The following is a 25,486-nucleotide window of genomic DNA, read 5'->3' on the forward strand; positions in this document are numbered from 1 at the left end:
AGCTATGGAACCCTGACCTGTTCACCGGACGTGCTACCTGCCCCAGACCTGCTGTTTTCAACTATCTAGAGACAGCAGGAGAGGTAGAGATACTCTGAATGATCGGCTATGAAAAGCCAACTGACATTTACTCCTGAGGTGCTGACCTGTTGCACTCTCGACAACCACTGTGATTATTATTATTTTACCCTGCTGGTCATCTATGAACATTTGAACATCTTAGGCATGTTCTGTTATAATCTCCACCGGCACAGCCAGAAGAGGAATGGCCACCCCTCATAGCTTGGTTCCTCTCTAGGTTTCTTCCTAGGTTTTGGCCTTTCTATGGAGTTGTTCCTAGCCACTGTGCTTCTACAGCTGCGTTGCTTTCTGTACAGCACTTTGAGATATCTGCTGATGTAAGAAGGGCTTTATAAATACATTTGATTTGTTTTTTGGGGGGGTTTTAAGCTGGGTTTCTGTACAGCACTTTGAGACAGCAGCTGATGTAAGAAGGGCTTTATAAATAAATGTGATTGATTGGTTGATTGATTGACTAAGAGTTTAAGAAAGGCTAATTGCATCACTTCTTGTTTTTGTAAGAAACACCAATTTGTTGGAAATTCCAATTTGTTTGCATAGTAAACTGAAATGGAGCGCTGACACACACATTTACCCCACCAGACATTCCACTAGGGTTTTTTTCACAGTCCCCAGGTTTAGAACAAATGAAAGGAAATGTACAGTATTATACAAAGCCATGAGTGCATGGACCTCTCTTCCATCTCATATAGCGCAAGTAAACAGCAAACCTGGTTTAAAAAAATAAATGAAGCAACACTTCATGACACAACGCCTCTCCCCCATGTCACCTACTTGTTGTGTGTATGTACTGACATGTACGTGGAACTGATAGAGGCACACACAAACACACTACATGTTCATATTTTAAATGTATGTAAAGTCTTTTGTCTGTAATGTTTTTTCGTTATGTGTCAGACCCCAGTAGTCACCATTGGTGTTGCCATGGGGATCCTAATAAATCAACACAAAAAAACCCACCTGAGGCCGAGCCTGCATACCCATGCTTTAACTATGCAGCAGACTATCTTCAGACATGTCACTCCCCTCTCCCAAATGGCAAACGACATCAAAATGACTGGATGCATGAGTCACAATAAAAAATGTCTGATGTCGTTTAACATTTCCACACATTGTATCAAGAGCCTAGCAAATACCACATAGTGTAAATTAACATCTCCCAAGTGTGTGTTGTTGGAGGGTAGTTTTCCAGCAGCCTGACTTGCATCAGAACGTTCAAAGGGGTGGATGAAGGTGATAAGAAGCCGAAGGATTGGTGATGATACTGGGTTAGGATCCCAAACATCTCAGTGGAGGATCCATGGCTACAGGAAGTTAGCATCATACCCAGTTGGGATCCACACATACAGTACATCATAGGATAGCATGGACTGACTATCATATCATCTGTGTTAATGTGCCCGCTAGTTAAACTGCAATGTAAGCATCTTCAAAATGGGATGCTACCTACGGTTTTAAACCATGTGACAGATTGCACAGCTTGGACTCAGAGACTCTGAGAAACCAATATGCTACTTCAGATGGAATAGCAATCTATAAATCCACTGAACCCAACAAAGCCCATCCGTTTATATTGAGTTACAATCTGAAATCATATCAAACAGTATTGTGACACAGTCCATAGAGACAGTCCACAAAGTTGTCAACTGGGATTGTAGAATTGATGAATCGAAAGGATTTCACACATCGATGCATTGCGCCAATATACTTTTATTTATGTGAAATACCATTCCACAGACAGACAGGTACATATGGTGTGATCAATGAACATGTGTCACAGCGGGTGGATAATACAACATCGTTTTTGAGACATAAAGTATCAAAGTATAATTAATAGAACTTTAACATTCAGTAAACTATCAACATTTTCAATACAATATGTTTTGTTTCATCTGTAAAAAGAAAATAAATATTTGATTGGTCTTTATATTTTTGTATAGCTTTGCTTTGATAATAAACATGTCTCGGAGTGTTTCATGTCTCAGAGTATAAGGCAAAGTATTAGGTCATGGAACAACATTCTCAACACCCTCTATTTCAAAATGCAAAATGATCTCATTAGAATATGCCAAAAGTAATGATATTTAACCATTGTAGCCAAATGTCAGCCATGCTGACTTATTAGTATCACCGAAGCTGACATATTAGTATCACCCAAGCTGACATATTAGGGTCACCCAAGCTGACATATTAGGGTCACCCAAGCTGACATATTATTATCACCCAAGCTGGCATACTAGAGTCACCCAAGCTGACATATTAGTATCACCCAAACTGACATATTCGTGTCACCCAAGCTGACATATTAGTGTCACCCAAGCTGACATATTAGTATCACCCAAGCTGGTATATTAGTATCACCCAAGCTGACATTGTAGTGTCACCCAAGCTGACATATTAGTATCACCCAACCTGGCATACTAGTGTCACCCAAGCTGACATATTAGGGTCACCCAAGCTGACAAATTAGTGTCACCCAAGCTGATATATTAGTGTCACCCAAGCTGACATATTAGTATCATCCAATCTGACATATTAGTGTCACCCAAGATGACATATTAGTGTCACCCAAGATGACATTTAGTGTTACCCAAACTGACATATTAGTATCACCCAAGCTGACATATTAGCGTCACCCACGCTACACATTAGTGTCACCCAAGCTGACATATTAATGTCACCCAAGCTGGCATATTAGTGTCACCCAAGCTGACATAGTTGTGTCACCCAAGCTGACATATTAGTGTCACCCAAGCTGACATATTAGTATCACCCAAGCTGACATATTAGTGTCACCCAAGCTGACATATTTGTGTCACCCAAGCTGACATATTAGTGTCACCCAAGCTGACATATTAGTATCACCCAAGCTGACATTTTAGTGTCACCCAAGCTGATACAATATGTACCAACAACAGATGAAGTGTGTTCATATATCAGTTATCTATCATCTACTCTAACTACTTTTTTCTGAAGATGTAAGGAACATGTATATACAATACTGTAACCATTCAAGATGCATGTACAGTATGTTTTGAAATTGAACACAATCATAATGGCGGTGTATTATCATTGTGTGCATCTACGCCATATTATAAAGTGCAAAATGAAAACAAAGCTATTTGTTTACAGTACGGTGAATTGACAATGTGCAATTGTATTATGTCCTCTGTGACCTTGCTGCAACCTTACTGCGACCTTGCTGCTTTTAACAAAACGCTCAGCGAAATGAGATAATTGTTGTCTGTCTTGACTGTTTTTAGACAGGACAGTAATCATAATTCAATCACCCGGCTGCTGAATTGTAACACCAAAATATTGGTGTGCTCAATCATGTGAAACCAAATAGTCCAATACAGTAGGTTTTATTTAACTGGGCAAGTCAGATAAGAACAAATTCTTATTTACAATGAGGCCTAGGAACAGTGGGTTAACTGCCTTGTTCGATCTACCAACCTTTCGATTACAGGCCCAACGCTCTAACCACTAGGCTACCTTCCATTACATTACAAAATAAATGTCCTCAGCCTCCAAAACAGATGTAAGTATTTTAGTGAAGTGCATTTATCTTTTAGTTCTTTGTTTTTGCGTCTCTCCAGTGCATTGTATTGTACTTGTCCTAGTAGTTTCTTTACAACAAATCTAATAGAAGACATCATGACTATTTTTAGAATTCCAACAACAATACATATTGATGAGCTATTCAAGTTTCCCTTTTATTTGGCAACTACATTATAAAATGGTGTACTTTCCATTTACTTGTTTTACTGTTCTCTCTCCTTCCATTCTGTGAGCCATTTACTCCACACAATGGTTGACTTTCATAGCTTTGGTCAAAATGTGTATTATACAGATGTATAGAGATTATCAGTATTCCAAGATGTCACTGGCAATCATGCACAACACTCTAAAGAGCACTGGAACAGCAATGGTGGAAATATTGCCCAGAGTTGGATTAGTGCTTTATTGCAGGGCTTCACAGGCCATTTGATGATCAGTATAGCAAAGTCTGTGTCCCAGAATGAGACATAGGATAGAAACCTGGTTTCAGAAGTGTCTTTAAGATGAAAGTGCTTCCTGGTTCTTTTATCTAGTGTGAATGTCATTACTTTTTAATTTTAAAAAACAAGATAGAATATATTACTATGGTATGCTCAAAGTCGCCATAGGAAGAGTATTGCATTCCAAGGACAACAAGGAGCTACCAAGGCATGGAAGTGGATTGAAGGTTATTGCTCCTGCTTCAATTCCCCAGAGCAGAGCTTCCTCATGGATGAGCCTAAAGTTCTATATTGAACATGTCTAGCCAGCGATATCACATGTGAAATGTATACTTGTGATGTATTGCCTAATATAGCCGTGTATACATTCCATCACATTCATCATATTCCCCGTGTACAGAGCAGACATCTCTGTTATAATGTTATTATGCATATATGTCACATATCAAGCAAATACTGTATGATTTCCCAGTGATATGCTAATACAACACCCATCACGTCTGAGTTATAGGTTTTTCAATGGCAGTAAGGTATGTTATGATCCTTATGACAGTGACATATGTTATGATCCTTATGGCAGTGAGAAATGTTATGATCCTTATGGCAGTGAGATATCTTATGATCCTTATGGCAGTGAGAAATGTTATGATCCTTATGGCAGTGAGAAATGTTATGATCCTTATGGCAGTGAGAAATGTTATGATCCTTATGGCAGTGAGATATGTTATGATCCTTATGGCAGTGAGAAATGTTATGATCCTTATGGCAGTGAGATATCTTATGATCCTTATGGCAGTGAGAAATGTTATGATCCTTATGACAGTGACATATGTTATGATCCTTATGGCAGTGAGAAATGTTATGATCCTTATGGCAGTGAGAAATGTTATGATCCTTATGGCAGTGAGATATCTTATGATCCTTATGGCAGTGAGATATCTTATGATCCTTATGGCAGTGAGATATCTTATGATCCTTATGGCAGTGAGAAATGTTATGATCCTTATGGCAGTGAGATATGTTATGATCCTTATGGCAGTGAGAAATGTTATGATCCTTATGGCAGTGAGATATCTTATGATCCTTATGGCAGTGAGAAATGTTATGATCCTTATGGCAGTGAGATATCTTATGATCCTTATGGCAGTGACATATGTTATGATCCTTATGGCAGTGAGAAATGTTATGATCCTTATGGCAGTGAGAAATGTTATGATCCTTATGGCAGTGAGATATCTTATGATCCTTATGGCAGTGAGAAATGTTATGATCCTTATGGCAGTGAGAAATGTTATGATCCTTATGACAGTGAGATATCTTATGATCCTTATGGCAGTGAGAAATGTTATGATCCTTATGGCAGTGAGATATCTTATGATCCTTATGGCAGTGAGAAATGTTATGATCCTTATGGCAGTGAGATATGTTATGATCCTTATGGCAGTGAGAAATGTTATGATCCTTATGGCAGTGAGATATCTTATGATCCTTATGGCAGTGAGAAATGTTATGATCCTTATGGCAGTGAGAAATGTTATGATCCTTATGACAGTGAGATACGTCATGATCGTTATGGCTGTGAGATATGTTGTGGTCGTTATGGGGTGCTCAGTGAAGCTAATAGTCCACAGTATGTCAATAAGAACAGTTGTCCAAAAACGACTTTTACGATATGATCATGTAGTCCACTAAACAGCCCTTTTGATCATGCAGAACTGTGAAATATACATTTATTATGAAATATTAACTTGTTTGTTGTTGTTCGTTTGTTGTTGTTTGATACACAGTACAGATGTAAAACCCATTGTTCATTCCCGCCACTGACCCCTTGACCCGCGACCCTATTAACAAAGTTGGTCACAGTTGGTTCACAATAAGTTAATAATGACACACCTCTGTTTGTTACACAGTCATATGGATATACACTGATAATAAGGTCTACAAATGTTTCAAGAGACGACTGGTTAAATCCATGCACTTCATGCACAGATGATGGTCAACCTCCAGGCCACCGTAGTTAAGGGTCTCAATGGGTTCCATTCAGAAAGGAGATAAAGGAGCATGTTGGGAAATATGCCCATGAAGTCATTTGGATGAGAGCCATGCCTTTCTGTCAGTTTATTTAGATGGTGGATTAATTGTCTGTTGTTGTTGTTGAGCTGTTTTTTCTCAGTCATTTGTCCAGGTGTCTTACAGCAGTCTCTTTCAGAGGGTCAGGAGGCCATGGCCGTCCCCGCCTACTTCATGCCACTCCGAAGCACCTGATTGGCTGCGATAAGCATGACGCTGATGATGAAAGCGATGGCAAAAGCACATATCAGGCTCTTGCGTACACACGTCTGCTTGACTTGCTGCGTTGGACTAGCTGCTTGACAGGGAAAGGAGACAAGAAGAGAAGGAGGAAAGTGAGAGATTATCAAGAAGGAGAGACATGCACCTGTGAGTCCTTTGAATAAAATCTATTTTGATGCTCTGCACATATCTGACACCGGAGGCAAGTTACATTGTAATCTCATCTCCAAATGTACAAGTATATGAACACAATTATTACGGCTGAAAACTGCTTGGAGATGTGTTTTTACACCAGTGTGTACGATACATAATTACCTAGATTACAGCTCTGATTTCAGTTAGCTCCAAACAAGATAACAAATGCATTGGCACCTGAGAAGCATGATAAAATAGAATATATTAAGGAGTTTGGTGGACAGAGCCTTGCAAAAGTTTTCATCAATCTTGGCGTTCATCCTATTTTGTTGCATTACAACCTGTAATTTAAATTTATTTTTATTTGGATTTTATGTAATGGACATACACTAAAATAGTCCAAATTGGTGAAAAAAAATACATACAAATAAAATTGGTGCGTGCATTTGTATTCACCCCCTTTGCTATGAAGCCACAAAATAAGATCTGGTGCAACCAATTACCTTCAGAAGTCATATAATTAGTTAAATAAAGTCCACCTGTGTGCCATCTAAGTCTCACATGATCTGTCACGTGATCTACGCATATATACACCTGTTATAAAAGTTCCCAGAGTCTGCAACACCACCAAGCAAGGGGCACCACCAAGCAAGTGGCACCATGAAGACCAAGGAGCTCTCCAAACAGGTCAGGGACAAAGTTGCGGAGAAGTACAGATCAGGGTTGGGTTATAAAAAAATATCAGAAACTTTGAACATCCCGCTGAGCACCATTAAATCCATTATTAAAAAATGGAAAGAATATGGCACCACAGCAGTCCTGCCAAGAGAGGGCCGCCCACCAAAACTCACAGACCAGGCAAGGAGGGCATTAATCAGAGAGGCAAACAAAGAGACCAAAGATAAACCTGAAGGAGCTGCAAATCTGCAAAGCACCAAAGGGGAGATTGGAGTATCTGTCCATAGGACCACTTTAAGCCGTACACTCCACAGAACTGGGCTTTATGGAAGAGTGGCAAGAAAAAAAAAACATTGCTGGTAGAAAGAAATAAGCAAACATGTTTGCCAAAAGGCATGTGGGAGACTCCCCAAACATATGGAAGAAGGTACTCTGGTCAGAAGAGACTACAATTTAGGTTTTTGCTATCAAGGAAAACGCTATTCTGGCGCAAACCCAACTCCTCTCATTACCCCGAGAATACCATCACAGTGAAGCATGGTTGTGGCAACATCATGCTGTGGGGATGTTTTTCATCGCCAGGGACTGGGAAACTGGTCAGAATTGAAGGAATCATGGATGGCACTAAATACAGGGAAATTCTTGAGGGAAACCTGTTTCAGTCTGAGTGGTTTTAAACATTTAAATGTCTTGGAATGGTCTAATCAAAGCCCAGACCTCAATCCAATTGAGAATCTGTGGTATGACTTAAAGATTGCTGTACACCAGCGGAACACATCCAACTTGAAGGAGCTGGAGCAGTTTTGCCTTGAAGAATGGGACAAAATCCCAGTGGAAGGGTGTTCCAAGCTTATAGAGACAAACCCTAAGAGACTTGCAGTTGTAATTGCTGCAAAAGGTGTCTCAACAAAGTATTGACACGCTCAAGTGTTCTGTTTTTTTTGTCATATTTCTTGTTTGTTCACAAGAAATATGGTAGGCATGTTGTGTAAATCAAATGATACAAATCCATTTTTAATTCCAGGTTGTAAGGCAACAAAATAGGAAAAATGGCAAGGGGGATGAAAACTTACGCAAGCCACTATATAGGCAATGCAGCCAACTCCAGGCTACGCATTTTTCCACCACTTCCACTCTGCATATCTTTCACCTTTTACTCTCTCTCAGTTAATCCACTGAACAAAAATAGAAATGCAACATGCAACAATTTCAAGAATTTGACTGGGTTACAGTTCAAATAAGGAAATTAGTCAATTGAAATAAATTCATTAGGCCCTAATCTATGGATTTCACAAGACTGGTCAGTGGTGCAGCCATAGGTGGACCTTGGATGGCAAAGGCCCACCCACTTGGAAGTCATACCCACCCACTGAGGAACCAGGCCCAGAAAATCAGAATGAGTTTTTCCCAACAAAATTCTCTAAAACGATGTTGGAGATGGCTTATCGTAGAGAAATTGACATTCAATTCTCTTGCAACAGCTCGGGTGGACATTCCTGCAGTCAGCATGTCAACTGCATGTTCCCTCAAACCTTGAGACATGTGTGGCATTGTGTTTTGTGACAAACCGGCACATTTTATAGTGGCCTTATATTGTCCGCAGCACACGGTGCATCTACAGTATGTCATTTGTTTATTCAGCTTCTTGATATGGCACACTTGTCAGGTGGATGGATTATCTTGGCAAAGGAGAAATGCTCACTAACAGTGATATAAACACATTTGTGCACAACATTTTAGAGAAATAAGCTTTTTGTATGTATGGAACATTTCTGGGATATTTTATCATGCATCATGGAACCAATGCTTTACATGTCGTGTTTATGTTTTTGTTCAGCACGGATGTCTTTCTCAATTAAACTATTATACTGGAAGTATATCAAAGTGTACAATCGGTCTTCTACTGTCCATATTAACCTGAGACACGTTAAAGTGTTTACCACAAAGTGTGTACTACAAAGTGTGTACTATACAGTGTGTACTACAAAGTGTGTACTATAACATGTATACTATAAAGCGTGTACTATAAGGTTCCTTACTGTCTATATCCACCTGGCAGGCCCCTGGGTTCGCTATGTGACTCTCCTCGGTCATGATGATGTTCTCGATATCCTTCATGGTGAGGTGGTCGGAGAATGTATCATACAGCAGCCTCTTCAGCTCCTCTACCGTCAGCTTCTGCATGTCAGTCTGGACACGCAAGCACGCACACACACTCACACACACACACACACACGCACGCACGCACGCACACACACACACACACACACACCATATGCACACACACAGGAACTGATGTCACTACAATGAGATACTGCTCTATGGTCTATTTTAGTTTATACAATGTTTTGTATTTGGGGATGGTAAGCTAAGTGATCCTGGAGATTTTAGCCAGAGAATACAACACAACACTGCCCATTGATACATGTGGCATACTGTATGACTGTCTGGACTAATTTGAGCATAAAGTACACTGCCATAGACCTCCCCTTAAAAAAAAACATTTTCAAGAGTCAGATGTGGTTTTCAGGCACCTGTGATTTTTCACATTAATCTTTCACATGTGAACAAATCACATGACAAATGTCACGTGGGAAAAACATACTTTTTTTTGGACACGTGTGAAGATTCACATGGATTGTTCATATTACTCAGACATGTGTGGTCTCCCAACATTTCACATCATGAGTTTCATATGTTTGCTTTTGTAGCAGGCGGGATTAGAGGCCATGGGAGAAGCCACCGTCTTGACCATTAGACCAACAGGGCCAAAACTAATTTAGAAGTCGCAGGCGAGACTACTTCATCACGTCACCATGAGCAACCATGACCACCGCATGCCCTCTACATTTTCACATGTGTATCTTCATATTTTAATGTACATTTTCACATGTGTATCTTCATATTTTAATGTACATTTTCACATGTGTATCTTCATATTTTAATGTACATTTTCACTATGGGTATCAAATGTCCTTGAATTTACTGCAGGTTTTTCTGTGATTAATTATTATTAATCGCAAATTTGGAATTTGCTCAAATTGAGCTGTAATTTAAGATTATTTATGCAAAAAGCATTACAAAAAATATTTACATCTTGATTTTGTTCAAAATAATGGTTAGCAAAACATTCTTTAACCTCAATGTCAACTTGTTTTGACGTGGCATAGTTGTTTTTCATTGTATATATTATGTATGTTGGATGTCTTCAGTGTACTTGCAAAGCAATAAAAAATGTGTGCACAAAAGTGACAAAAGATTAAGTTGAGATTAAATCAGTTAATTTTAACATGTTAAACAGGATAAATAAGAACACCCAGTTTTCTAGCATGAGAAACTAAAGTTTAATTTACACATGTTATTGTTTTTCACGTGGAGTTTTTGAACATGTGAAACTGCAAATGAGATTTTTACATGTGAAACTGCATAACCAATTTTAATACGACCAAGCACAAATTTCACATGTGCAACTGCAATTCACATGTTAGGTGAAAACACGTTTATGTTATCACATGTGAAAAGTTGGTGTTAACATGTGAATTAAAAATGTAAGACACGTGAAAATATGGTTTCAAGTGAAATTTTAGCTCAGCATGTGAAAACAGCTATTTCACATGTGAAAATGCTAATTTTATATGTATTTTTTTTTACACACACAATAAGATATGAGTTTGTTCTAGAATCTAGATTGTATACAAAGACACTGCATAGATAATGCTAACACAAGCCTGACTCTGAATCAGTCTCTAAATACTTTTTACTATTACTGTGAATATGGGAGGGTAATTATCTGAAAAACTGTCACACAGTAAAAACCTGATTTAATCTAAATCGATTTTTCTTCTTTCGATCGTCAGACTAGTGTATACAATAGGTGGGGATGGTTGTTGAAAGTCAGGAAGGAAGGACACAGTTCTGACAGAAGAACATTACTAAGAATACTAAGTACTAAGTAAATACTAAGGTTGCATTCCAAACACATAAAAGTCACACCATCTCCCCTCAGCCCTCAAATTAAGTGGACACTTCTGATGATGTATCATGATGTCTGACGAGTTGACACCTGCAGGGCAAGGGGTGAGGGAAGAATGAATGGATTTTAAATTAACCGCTCTCATTCGTCCCACAGTTGTGTTTTCAGTTATCGTGCGATACAGTCAATTATGATTGGCTAGAAGACAACACCTCCGCAGACATTGAATGCTAGCCATCCGACTAAATCAGGTAAATAAAAAATTACAATGTATAAGTGTGATGTCGGGGAAAGTTGTATGCGCAAGCTAACGTTTCCAAAAGCTAACCAAATAAAAGCCTCATTACTCACGAGGGGTCACTGCCTTATCAACCCTCCACTGAATCTGGGAATTACATTTGTTTTCCTTTCAAGTCACAAAGTCTCCATACGATGGATAAATGGTGATATAGATGACAGTTACAGTATAGCATTACATCCTAATCACCCAGAAGCCTTTGTAGCTTGTCAGTGGTAATAATCAGGAAGGAAGCGGTTTATGATTACTTACCTTCCAGAACACGGAGTCAAAGTCGGTTCCGTGGAACTTGTCAGGCATTCCGGCTGCTGTCAGCTTGGGTCCGAGGAGAGTGACAAACTCTTCGAAATCCACCTGACCATCACCTGTTGATGACAGGAATCTTGATGACACTTGGTATGCTAGTGTGTGTGTGTGTGTGTGTGTGTGTGTGTGTGTGTGTGTGTGTGTGTGTGTGTGTGTGTGTGTGTGTGTGTGTGTGTGTGTGTGTGTGTGTGTGTGTGTGTGTGTGTGTGTGTGTGTGTGTGTGTGTGTGTCTGTGTGTCTGTGTGAGTGTCTGTGTTTGGGTTGGTGGGTGTGAGCGCCCGTCTGTGTCGTGAATGCGTGCCTGTGTGCGTGCCTGTGTGCATGCCTGTGTGCATGCCTGTGTGCATGCCTGTGTGTGTCCGTGTCTGTGTGTGCGTGTGTCTATCTCACCGTCCATGTCCAGTCTCTGTATGATGACCTCCAGCTCCACCTCATTGGGCATGTACCCCAGAGACCTCATGGCCATGCCCAGCTCTTGCTTCGAGATGAAGCCATTCCCATCACGGTCAAATACCTTGAACGCCTCGCGAATCTCTGTGAGGAAGACAACAAAGAGAAGTGTTATAGCATCAGCCTACCTATGTCATGTGCCTAAGCACTAAATAACTTCAATTTCGAAAATAAGGTTTTAATTATGCTACACAAATGAATGGTCAATCTCTACCAACGAATGTAGCGGATGCACTGAAGACGATGAAAAAAAACCCAGAACATTTAAATCTCCAAGGGATAAAGTGATGTGAGGTGAACAAATGGCACATTCACTTTCACAGTGTATAGATTGGATCTTAAGAGAGCCACTGTGGCCATTTTGACAGACCAAAATGCATCCGTTAAAAAATGAACTAGGTAACTGTATGTAAAAGGTCACTTCAGGAAAAAAAATGTATGACAGAAACCTAAGAAGAGGCTTTTCAAATAGTTATTTTAATTTAAACTAATCTAAAGCATACCAGAGATCTGTATAATGAAGAGATATTCATGTCTCCGCCCTAACAATGGGAGTCGTTGTCCCAAAGGCAGGAAGGTAGACGAAAAGCTTAGGTCTGCATACTAAGCCCATAGAAACGGATTGAGCTTATTCTGGACAGATTTTGGCGAGAGTGAGCCCTCTCATTTTGCCTCTTCCTATCTGAGCATACTGACCAGGTCTGTCCTTAAAATACTTCTCCCATAGCTCAAAAGCCCCTTTCCTTACGAGTGACCGAAACCCATCACTCATATGTGTTGTAGACCGTCGGCCAGTCAAATTACTGATTGTAAAAGATCTAGCATACAGGAAACTGGTTCAGATGATGATGAACAATCTTCCCTATATACACTTGATGATGGGTAGATCTGGGATGAATCTGCTCCGGTATCTACTCTGACTGTTTTTGCAGTAGCCAAGAATCACAAAACACATTGTTAAAAAAATCATGTACGATATCAGATGTGTTAAGTCAGTGTAGGTCTTATGGAAAGGAAATGTAGCTCTGTGAGAGGACATTCTAGATAACATTTGCAGGTGGAAAATAGGTGACTGCAAACATGCTTATGTAAATAAAAAAAGATATGAACCCCAATTTGAATTTGAATGACATTGAATAAGTCAATAATTTAATATATAAGGGACAATTTTATATATTCATTAAAGTGATTAGAGAAAGCAGGAATGAGTAGATGTACCTATCACTAAGTAAGAATTATCATAATAAAACGTACTTCATTCACTCTGTAGCTTATTGTTAGTGACGTGCGGTGTAGTAAATACCATTTGCTGTTGCATTGATGTAGTGGGGTGTCAGAATAGGGATATGTGGGCATGTCCGTGGCCAAAATAAACCCCTGACTCATTTTGACAAATATTTTGGGCAAGAAAGAAAATGTGAGACGGATGAATGAAGACAGAATGTGTTGTGTATACATGAGGTGATGCCAATGCTTTAGGAAATAGTTCAGTATTATTTTCAAGGCGCAGAACGGAATGGATACCCATCTGCTACAGGGACAGGGGCACTTGGCTATCATGGATTACAATGTGACACACAATTTATAAGGTGGAGTAGAATGACATTTCCCCACCTCATGGCCACCCCAGCTGCTTCCGATCCTATTAACAACACCTCCAAATCCACCTGAGGTCCTTCACTCCATCTTTTTCTGGTGTTTGCTGTATAAACAGCTCTTCAGCTGAGCAGAGCCCTATACCATTGAAAAAGCTCAAACGCTGCCTCTCAGGAGGGGCGAGACTCTTAGAGAAGGTGCCAGCACCGTTTTAGAAGGTCTATATCTCTTACAATTAGCCATGAACTATAAGAGAGTTACATCATAACAACTAATTACAATATACACTCAGTGGCCAGTTTATTGGGTACACCCACCTTTGTCTCCAGAACTGCCTGAACTCTTTCGGACATGGAAAAGTTGATCAATTGGTATCAAATCAAAATTATTTGTCACGTGCCGAATACAACAGGTGTAGAACTTACAGTGAAATGCTTACTTACAGCCTCTAACCAAGAGTGCAATTTCTAAGTAAATAAAAAAGCATTAGGTGAGCAATTGATGAGTAAAGAAATAAAAACAACAGTAAAAAAGACTGAAAAATAACCGTAGCGAGGCTACATACAGTAGAGAGGCTATATACAGTAGAGAGGCTACATACAGTAGAGAGGCTATATACAGGCACCGGTTAGTCAGGCTGATTGAGGTAGTATGTACATGTAGGTATGGTTAAAGTAACAACGCATATACAATAAAGAGAGAGTAGCATTAGCGTAAAAGAGGGGTTGGCGGGGGTTGGGTGGCGAGACACAATGCAGATAGTCCGGGTAGCCAATGTGCGGGGACACCGGTTGGTTGGGCCAATTGAGGTAGTATGTGCATGAAATGTATAGTTAAAGTGACTATGCATATAAGATAAACAGAGAGTAACAGCAGTGTAAAAGAGGGTTGGGGGGGGCACACAATGCAAATAGTCCAGGTAGCCATTTGATTACCTGTTCAGGAGTCTTATGGCTTGGTGGTAAAAACTGTTGAGAGGCCATTTGGTCCTAGACTTGGCTCTCCAGTACCGCTTGCCATGCGGTAGTAGAGAGAACAGTCTATGACTGGGGTGACTGTGGTCTTTGAAAATTTTAGGGCCTTCCTCTGACACCGACTGGTGTAGAGGTCCTGGATGGCAGGCAGCTTAGCCCCAGTGATGTGCTGGGCCATACGCACTACCCTCTGTAGTGCCTTGCGGTCGGAAGCCGAGCAGTTACCGTGCCAGGCAGTGATGCAACCAGTCAGGATGCTCTCCATGTTGCAGCTGTAGAACCTTTTGAGGATCTGAGGACCCATGACAAATCTTTTTAGTTTCCTGATAGGGAATAGGCTTTGTCATGCCCTCTTCATGACTGTCTTGGTGTGTTTGGACCATTCTAGTTTGTTGTTGATGTGGACACCAAGGAACTTGAAGCTCTCAATCTGCTCAACTACAGCCCCGTCAATGAGAATGGGGGCATGCTTGGTCCACCTTTTCCTGTAGTCCCCAATCATCTCTTTTGTCTCGGTTACGTTGAGGGATAGGTTGTAATTCTGGCACCACCCGGCCAGGTCTCTAACCTCCTCCCGATAGGCTGTCTCGTCATTGTCGGTGATCAGGCTTACCACTGTAGAGTCGTCTGCAAACTTAATGATGGTGTTGGAGTCATGCCTGGCCATGCAGTCGTGGGTGAACAGGGAGTACAGGAGGGGACTGAGCACGCACCACTGAGGGGCTCCAGTTTTGAGGATCAGCATGGCGGATGTGTTGTTTCCTACCGTTACCACCTGAGGGCGGCCCGTCAGGAAGTCCAGGATTGTTTATTCCGAGAATCCTTAGCTTAGTGATGAGCTTTGAGAGTACTCTGGTGTTGAACGCTGAGCTGTAGTCAATGAATAGCATTCTACATAGGTGTTCCTTTTGTCCAGGTGGGAAAGGGTGGTGTGGAGTGCAATAGAGATTGCATCACCTGTGGATCTGATTGGGCGGTATGCAAATTGGAGTGGGTCCAGGGTTTCTGGGATGATGGTGTTGATGTGAGCCATTACCAGCCTTTCAAAGCACTTCGTGGCTACGGACGTGAGGGTTACAGATCTGTTGACATTTAGGCAGGTTGCCTTAGTGTTCTTGGGCACAGGGACTATGGCGGTCTGCTTGAAACATGTTGATATTACAGACTCAATCAGGGACATGTTGAAAATGTCAGTGAAGACACCTGCCAGTTGGTCAGCACATGCCCCGAGCACACGTTCTGGTAATTCATCTGACCCAGCAGCCTTGTGAATGTTGACCTATTTAAAGGTCTTTCTCACGTCGGCTATGGAGAGCGTGATCACACAGTCATCTGGAACGACTGATGCTCTCATGCATACCTCAGTGTTGCTTGCCTCGAAGTGAGCATAGAAGTGATTTAGCTCATCTGGTAGGCTCGTGTCACTTGGGCAGCTCTCGACTGTGCTTCCCTTTGTAATCAAGAGACCTAACGTGTTCCCTACATTATTACACCACTGCCAGAAGACTTTACCATTGACAACAGGCAGGATGGGGCCATGGACTCATCCTGCTAACGCCAAATCCTTACTCTGCCATCAGCATGACACAACAGGAACTAGGATTCACCAGACCAGGAAATGTTTTCTCCTCTCTGTAATTTCCCTGTGTTGGTGATCGCGTGCCCATTGGAGCTGCTTCTTCTTGTTTTTAGCTGATAGGAGTGGACCCTGGTGTGGTTGTCTGCTGCAATAGCCAATACGTGACAGGGACCGAAAAGTTGTGCTGTACCAATATTTGCCTGTTTGTGGACTGCCTGTTAGCTTGAACAATTCATTCTCCTTCAACCTGTCATCAACTAACTGTTCTCTCCCACAGGGATGCCCCTTACTGGATGTTTTATGTTTCTTGCACCATTCGGGCGGTGGGTAGCCTAGTGGTTAGAGCATTGGGCCAGTAATTGAAAGTTTGCTGGATGGAATCCCCAAACTGACACGGTAAAAAAAAATCATTCTTCCCCAAAGGCAGTAAATCTACTGTGCCGTGGATGTCGATTAAGGCAACCCCCCCCCCCCCCCCCCACACACACACACACACCCCACACCTCTCTGATTCAGAGGGTTGGGTTAAATGTAGAAGACACATTTCAGTTGAAGGCATTCAGTTGTACAAATGACTAGGTATACTCCCTTTCCTTCTCAGTAAACTCTAGACACTGTCGTGTGTGAAAAGCCCTGGGGGCCAACTGTTTCTGCGATGCTGAAACCAGTGCACCTGGCATTGACGAACATACCACCCTCAAAATCGCTTAGGTCACTCATTTTGTCCATTCCAACTTTCAATCAAACAGTAACTGAATGCCTTGATGCCTGTCTGCCTGCTTTATATAGCCAGCCACGGCTACGTGACTCTCTGTCTGTAGGAGCAAACTATTTTCATAAACTGGGTGTTGTACCCAATAATCTTGTAACGGCATTCTTCCTCCTCTTCTGAGGAGGAGAAGCGAGAAGGATCGGAGGACCAATGCGCAGCGTAGTAAGTTTCCATAACGTTTATTTACAGACATAAACTGAACACTACAAAACAATAAACGTGAAATGAACAAAACCAAAACAGTACCGTGTGGCAACAAACACTCACACAGAAACAAACACCCACAACTCAAAAGTGAATCCCAGGCTACCTAAGTATGATTCTCAATAAGGGACAACGATTGACAGCTGCCTCTGATTGAGAACCATACTAGGCCAAACTCAAAACCCCAACATAGAAAAACAAACATACACTGCCCACCCCAACTCACGCCCTGACCATACTAAAACAAAGAATAAAATAACAGAACTATGGTCAGAACGTGACAAATCTGGACATTGAGTGTGTATTTGCCGCCATTGCCAATACTTGTCAGCACAAGATATCTATTAACATTAATCAAATGAATCAAAACAAACTCCTAACTCCTAGATCTCCGGCCAATTTCGGCAAAAATTATAGGCATATCTATGATCATTGTGAATCGACTCAACCATAGTCCTCCTAAAACAAGAAGAACAACTTGCATCTACAATGTAATCTAGGCTAGGCTAGTTAGCCCTGCGAATTCAGCTAGCTCTACTAACCCATTTAGCCCTAGAAGCTCAGCTAGCCCCTCACACCACGAGTCCAACATGGCAACCAACAATGTCGACGACCTAAACCAGAATCAGAGCAAAGGGGTCTTGGAAGCAATCTCTTCCATGAGGACGGACATTTCCCACAAACTCGAAAGTGTTGTAACAGGGATTAGTGAGGTTAAACTTTACCTTAACTCCACGCGCCTTGACAAAGCAGAGGAACGCATTAGCATGGTGGAAGATACTCTAGTCACTGTCAAAACAACGACAGAAAAGTTAAAAAACAGATGGCTGACATTATTTCGAAACTAAGCTCGCTCGAGAACTACCACAGGAGGTCAAATTTGAAACTGTTCCATCTACCCGAAAAAGTGAAAAATGGTGATGCAGTTGAATCGCTTGAGAAATGGCTGCCCCGGCATTTGGGCCGGACATCTTTTCGGACACCCTGCCCGTTGAAAGAGCCGAATGGCTTCCAGCTCCTAAAGGCCCAAGTCCTTATCATGAAGATTCTCAACTTTCCAGACAAAGTCTGACTGTTGTGGAAAGCCAGAGTCAAGGGCAAAGTGATGTACGGGGACCAAGAAATCATGTTCTTCTCTGACATATCAGCGGACCAGCACCAAAAAATTAAATGGCTACGACTGGGTTAAACGCCAGCTCAGGTCCATCCCATTGCCTATGGAATAGCTTTCCCAGCTAAACTATGTGTGACGTACAATGGACGGTCACAACAGTTTGAATCTCCCTCTCAAGCCTAGGCATTCATCTGTGATGTATAACGTGATTCTTCTTTCTAGCCGTGTTGCCGCTGTGAAGTTTATCACCACCCTGGACTACGGAGAATTAAACCACCATGGATTTTGTGACTGGTTACAAGCTAGCAAACTACCGTTAGCCAATTTGTTGGCAGCTAGCTAGCATGACATTTAAGCGAATAATAACTCCTCTGAATAACAGTGTCTTGACAAGTGAGCACATTTTCTATGCCAGGTAAAATCGTGCCTCAATAGCTCATTGTTATGAATGTTTCCAAATAAATGTTATTAGAATACAGCTTAAACAAATGCAAATACAGCTACTTAACTGGCTGCACTTTTTGCCGTAACTGTAGGTTACCCGTAGTTGGCTAGATAGCAACCAACAGATAAGAACGTTGCCAGCCAACATGGTAATGGAACATTTAGAATGAACGACGGGTTCGCGTCCATAGATAAAGAACAAAAATACTGAACGATTGGGTCACGTCTCTGGCAACCGAACCGATAGACCAGAAGGCTTGGGTAGCAACCCTACATTTGTGTCGGGACTATATATTGTGGAAGGATGAAATAGCATGAATAAATGTATAAAAATCTAGTTTTTATTAAAATATGTCAATCATTACTTGCACATGTTGGTAACCCGTTGTATAAAAGTGATAATGCCTTCAAAGCCAGTGTTTGGGCCTAACAACACACGTGCCAATATATCTTCCAAACACCGGCTTCTCAGATATTAGCACTTAATTAAGCTTGTCGCATAGCATTTTGCTAGGTATGCCTATTGTTTGGTTCGTGAGGAATAATAGTCGAGAGAAGGCAGGAGACACTTTGTTTTTTTTAGCATCACTTAGATTAGACTGCTCCCTTTACTGGATCAGTTGTCAACCAGGCTACACTTTACGATGAGGAGGATGTGGGAGGGGAAGCTTTGAGTGTCTCGGTTAGGGAAACAGGGGAATGGGGTTCAGTGTTTTACTGTTAGGAAAGATTTAGGTATTTTTTTTCAACAGATCTTTACATATTTTCCTCAACAGATCTTTACATATTTTCCTCACTACAAAATACTCATGCAGTGCTTGTGGTTACTAAACACATTTTAGATATGCTTTTATACTCTAGCTTATTCCATGTTCATATATTTAGTTAAACGACTTCAAATGCAAAACTGAAATTTACTTTGTCGAATGTCCGTGGAGTTGATAAACTATCCAAGCTTAAACAGGTTATTACTAATCTATTGTGTTCCTACAAGAAACTCACTTGCTGAAGGATGAGCTAATTAAAATATGCAGGAGATGGCAAGCACAAGTGATGGCATCCTGTTTCTCCTCTCATTCTCATGGTATTATGGTTTTAATTAAAAAATCTGTTCCGTTTCAAATGGAAAATAGTATAACTGATACAGCTGGGTAGATACATTTTGATACAGGAAACTCTTTTGAATGAGCGTATTAATCTGGTTAATGTATATGGTCCTACTGATGATAATCTCAAATTATCTGAGAATTTCTTTCTATTCGTAGTATAGCCTCCCTTCCTGGTAAAGTCCTAATGGCATGGGGATTTTAATTGCGTTTCTGATCCTCATCTCGATCACTCCACTTGCAGAGTAGAAAGAAATTACAGCATTTCATTAAGAATACGGAACAAGGTTTTTACATATCTTGGTATTAAAATCACACCAGAAATTAGCTGATTGAGTAGTACAACAAATGATGAACCCATGGTAACGGGTGTAACAAAATCCGTCAACAAATGGACATCATTACAGCCTACATCTATTATTGTTAGAATAAATATAATTAATATGAATATTTTGACCCAATATCTTCATCTATTTCAATCAATTCCTCTGGCTCCACCACCACCTTTATTTTTCCCAAAGATCAGAAAGATACTAACATTTTATCTGGTGCAACAGAAAACCAAGGCTTAGACTTTCGCTTATTTATTTGCCCTAAGACAGAGGGGGGTTAAAACGTCCAACCCTACAGTGGCATTACTGGTCTCCACAACAGAGGGCTGCAATGTTTTGGTTTTCCAAGGAACCATACTTACCCTGGCTGCAGACTGAAATCTTATCCACGAAAGGCTTAACTTTGGATGAATATTTGTACTCTGCTCCCTTTCAGAAACTAAGAAGAACACTACTAATCCTTTTGGTAAAAACAACCTATCTATATGGCACAAAGTGCAGCAATATTGTTTGAATCCCCTGAATTATCCAGTTGTAGACCAATTTTGGACAATTTCACACCTGATAAAAATGACTTGGAGTTTAAAGACTGGGAAAGAAAAGGTATTGTTAAAGTAATGGACATACACAATGAAAAGGTGCTCATGTCATTTGAAGAACTAAAGGGCATATTGAACTTACCAGAAAAGCATTTTTTCAAAAACGTACAATTGAGAAGCTTTATTTTTTCCAGTCCAAAACAATCTGCCCTACAACCTCATTTGACCACTTTAGAAATGTTCTCTGTTGATATGTGTTATGGGAGAGGTCACATGACGTTACTATATGGGAAAATGGTAGCTACTCATAATGACAACTCTGATAGTAAGATACGTCAGTGGATACAAGATATGCAAGAAGATATTTCCGAAGAGGACTGGGGTATGATCTGCTCTTGAGCTCAGTTACAGACACTAAACACTCGCCGGAAATTGTTGCAAAACAATTGGATAATGAGAACATACATGTTTATCACCCTTGTTAAGCTTCCCAAATTTGACCCTAAAATCCAAGACCTGTGTTTTAAAAGTAACATGCATCTACAGTAGGAACCTTGTATCATTGCTTGTGGGAGTGTGCTGAGATATAAACGTTAGGGAGCTCAGTTCTGGGCTACATCTCTGAGATGACCTTCACAACAATACCAATAATCCCTACATTTTGCATCTTCAATTTTTGTCAGAGAATTTGTCTTTACATAGGAGAGAAAAGAAAACAGTTGACCTCTTGTCTATTACGAGCTAGACATTCAAATGCTCTCCACTGGATGTATGTCAATTCCCCTCGTCATTGGTTAAAATACACTGCTCAAAAAATAAAAGGGAACACTTAAACAACACAATGTAACTCCAAGTCAATCACACTTCTGTGAAATCAAACTGTCCACTTAGGAAGCAACACTGATTGACAATACATTTCACATGCTGTTGTGCAAATGGAATAGACAACAGGTGGAAATTATAGGCAATTAGCAAGACATCCCCAATAAAGGAGTGGTTCTGCAGGAGGTAACCACAGACCACTTCTCAGTTCCTATGCTTCCTGGCTGATGTTTTGGTCACTTTTGAATGCTGGAGGTGCTATCACTCTAGTGGTAGCATGAGACAGAGTCTACAACCCACACAAGTGGCTCAGGTAGTGCAGCTCATTCAGGATGGCACATCAATGCGAGCTGTGGCAAGAAGGTTTGCTGTGTCTGTCAGCGTAGTGTCCAGAGCATGGAGGCGCTACCAGGAGACAGGCCAGTACATCAGGAGACGTGGAGAAGGCTGTAGGAGGGTAACAACCCAGCAGCAGGACCGCTACCTCCGCCTTTGTGCAAGGAGGAGCACTGCCAGAGTCCTGCAAAATGACCTACAGCAGGCCACAAATGTGCATGTGTCTGCTCAAACGGTCAGAAACAGAATCCATGAGGGTGGTATGAGGTGGGGGTTGTGCTTACAGCCCAACACCGTGCAGGACGTTTGGCATTTGCCAGAGAACACCAAGATTCATGGTGTGGGGTGGCATTTCTTTGGGGGGCCGCACGTGCTCGCCAGAGGTAGCCTGACTGCCATTAGGTACCGAGATGAGATCCTCAGACCCCTTGTGAGACCATATGCTGGTGCGGTTGGCCCTGGGTTCCTCCTAATGCAAGACAATGCTAGACCTCATGTGGCTGGAGTGTGTCAGCAGTTCCTGCAAGAGGAAGGCATTGATGCTATGGACTGGCCCGCCCGTTCCCCAGACCTGAATCCAATTGAGCACATCTGGGACATCATGTCTCGCTCCATCCACCAACGCCACGTTGCACCACAGACTGTCTAGGAGTTGGTGGATGCTTTAGTACTTGTTTTAAGGACTTTACATCAAAGTTGGATCAGCCTGTAGTGTGGTTTTCCACTTTAATTTTGAGTGTGACTCCAAATCCAGACCTCCATGGGTTGATAAATTTGATTTCCATTGATCATTTTTGTGTGATTTTCTTGTCAGCACATTCAACTATGTAAAGAAAAAAGTATTTAATAAGAATATTTCATTCATTCAGATCTAGGATGTGTTATTTTAGTGTTCCCTTTATTTTTTTGAGCAGTGTAATTAATGTCAAGCTCTTTAAACCGCTGACATTGTAGAAGCATTGGAATTGTATATTGGAATCTGTATATTCTCTCTCTTTTTGGATGTGAATATTGGCTATAGTTGAAGCATAATCTGCATTATCTGCGACTGCATATTATTATTTATTTATTTTGACTATTGGGAATGTGAGGATGTATTTTTTTCTGTTTATCTGTTGTTTATGTTGGTTCTTGTTGTTATGTTTTTGTCTTTGTTTTGAGGTTGGGGGGGTGAAAGCTCTCTAATGAATCTCATATGAATATGATCAGCGATTAAATGAGGGGGACCTTAATATCGGAAACATAATTAAAAAGATTCCTGTTCAAAACGATCATGAGGAAGCACACCAGTTATAAAGACATTTCCACCAGTTTCAAATATAACTATGACTCACATATTACCATGAAGAGGACGGTATAGACAAAGACTACTCTAAAGTGGTTCACCTTTTACAAAGTTGTTTAGGGTATATCTGCACAATACAACCTGAGGCAATAGCCAGCACATGGTTAAAAACTGGACGAAACAGAGGTTACAGTACAGACTTTAGGGCATGGAGACGATTTAAGATGCATTATAAACTGGGTGGTTCAAGCACTGAATGCTGATTGGCTGACAACACATTCATTTATACTGCTCTAAGTACGTTGGTATCCATTTTATAATAGCAATAAGGTAGCTCGGGGGTTTGTGGTATATGGCCAATATACCACGAATAAGACCTCAGCGATGCGTCATACATAAGAACAACCCTTAGCCATGATATAATGGCCCTATACCACACCCCCTCAGGCCTTATTGCTTAATTAGCACTCCCTAATGACACGGATCAAGTGAATAAGCATTGATGCTCTTGGCCTAGTTCAGATACTGTTTCCTTGGTGCCTCAGCTTTTCTGTATCGGTTTGACCCTCTTTAAACTGGCCCGTGTTTGTTCCCTTTTCTTTCATTTGTTCCTGCTCGGTTCGGTGCGCTTCGTAGTGGCCTCCTCTCTCTGGGAGTGTGTGCCGCCATTGAAGACATAATAAAAAAATATATTTGTACCGAGTGGCATTTCCTTTGATGTAAGAAGCTGCTTCAAACATGCCGTTATGTACAGGCCCCTAGGGGCTTGATGGAGTGGAGATCTGGAGAAACTCCTTTAGAGTTTAACCTTACAAGAGAAAGGTGTTCCAGGCTTCTTTTCCCTACATTACTGTAAATCAATAGGACTAAAATAGAAAGCCATAAACAGTGTATCGTTACAGCTCACAAGTCACTATTTGATCACGTACAAAGTACTTGGGAACCAAACAGTTGAAGTAAGTTACTTTGGGATAGCAACAACATTCACATGAGACGTTCAAAGGAAACTTTATATCTGAACATTTTCTGTGGACCTGGATTGATCTTACATTACGGTGATTTTGGCTCGCAATTCAGATAATGCTAAGTCACACTCTCAGTAACAGTAGCAGGATTGGACTAAACGAGAAACATCCTGCCGAATACGCCAACTGGAATACCTTGATCAAAGGTTTATGGTCAATCCCATACACTTCATATACATTTTAGAGAACAAATAATGAAACGGTTGAACAATCTTCATCCCTGAATAAAAGCCCACTGTACCGACAATATGGGTAGACGTCTTTGAGACATCCATTTCCTAAAGTAAAGTTGTTGCCTTGAGTTTAGTTAATAACTTTGTCATTACCAGCTGCAGTGGCTTTGTGAGAGCTTAGTAAAGTGGTGTGGAGAGGAAATACCCACTCCTAGAATCTGGGTTCCTCTACACACACACACACACACACACACACACACACACACACACACACACACACACACACACACACACACACACACACACACACACACACACACACACACACACACACACACACACACACACACATACACACACACACACACACACACTCCTTTAATCCTGGGCTCCTATCCATGCTTCAGAGCCAGATAACTTCTCCAGTCAGTCAGAGCCTGTGTGTGTGTGTGTGCGTGTGTGAGTGTGATGTACTCCTCCAGTCAAGCTCTCATCTGCCAGGACGACTCCCTCACATCAGTAATTGCTGCAGACCAACCATGTATTTATGTAAGGCCCCTAAAAATCAATACTTCCAACCAAAACACCTCTTCACTGTGTTTGTGTGTGCGTGTGCTTGTGCGTGTGCGTGTCTGACTGTGTGTGTGTGTGAGCGTGCGTGCGTGCGTGTTTGTGTGGGTGAGGATGTGCAGGTATGTGCCTGTGCTCATTCCTGCACGTGTGGATGCGTGTGACTCTGCTGACTATTTTTAAACAGCTACAGTATGACATCCTTAACCCATCGTCTGCTCTAAAGGAGCCTACTTGGGCGCCCCAAATATTCGAACAATTGACAAATTCTAAAAGGATTCTTGATTATGGTGATATTATTTATCAAAGTGCAGCTGAGGCTACTCTTAAAACTTTGGATGCCATCTACCATAGTGCCCCTCGTTTTGTTACAGGTGACAGTTTTGATCCTCATCACTGAA

At 41.1% G+C, this 25,486-nt stretch overlaps 1 protein-coding gene across 1 annotated transcript in view; it reads right to left on the reverse strand.

Moving 5' to 3' along the window:
- Window positions 1–1,775: 1,775 nt before the first annotated feature.
- LOC110536374 (calcium-binding protein 7) overlaps window positions 1,776–25,486 on the reverse strand; it is a 58,344-nt gene continuing 34,633 nt past the window's right edge. Inside the window, exons 2-5 of the mRNA XM_021622128.3 lie at window positions 12,155–12,298; window positions 11,711–11,823; window positions 9,227–9,377; window positions 1,776–6,447 (exon numbers count right to left, since the gene is read on the reverse strand). Of these exons, the coding sequence (XP_021477803.1) occupies window positions 6,320–6,447; window positions 9,227–9,377; window positions 11,711–11,823; window positions 12,155–12,298 (536 nt within the window). The 3' untranslated portion in view covers window positions 1,776–6,319. The remainder of the gene's footprint in view (window positions 6,448–9,226; window positions 9,378–11,710; window positions 11,824–12,154; window positions 12,299–25,486) is intronic.

This window comes from Oncorhynchus mykiss, chromosome 11 (genome assembly GCF_057628025.1).
Source record: "Oncorhynchus mykiss isolate SJ-2025 chromosome 11, ASM5762802v1, whole genome shotgun sequence".
Taxonomy (NCBI): domain Eukaryota; kingdom Metazoa; phylum Chordata; class Actinopteri; order Salmoniformes; family Salmonidae; genus Oncorhynchus; species Oncorhynchus mykiss.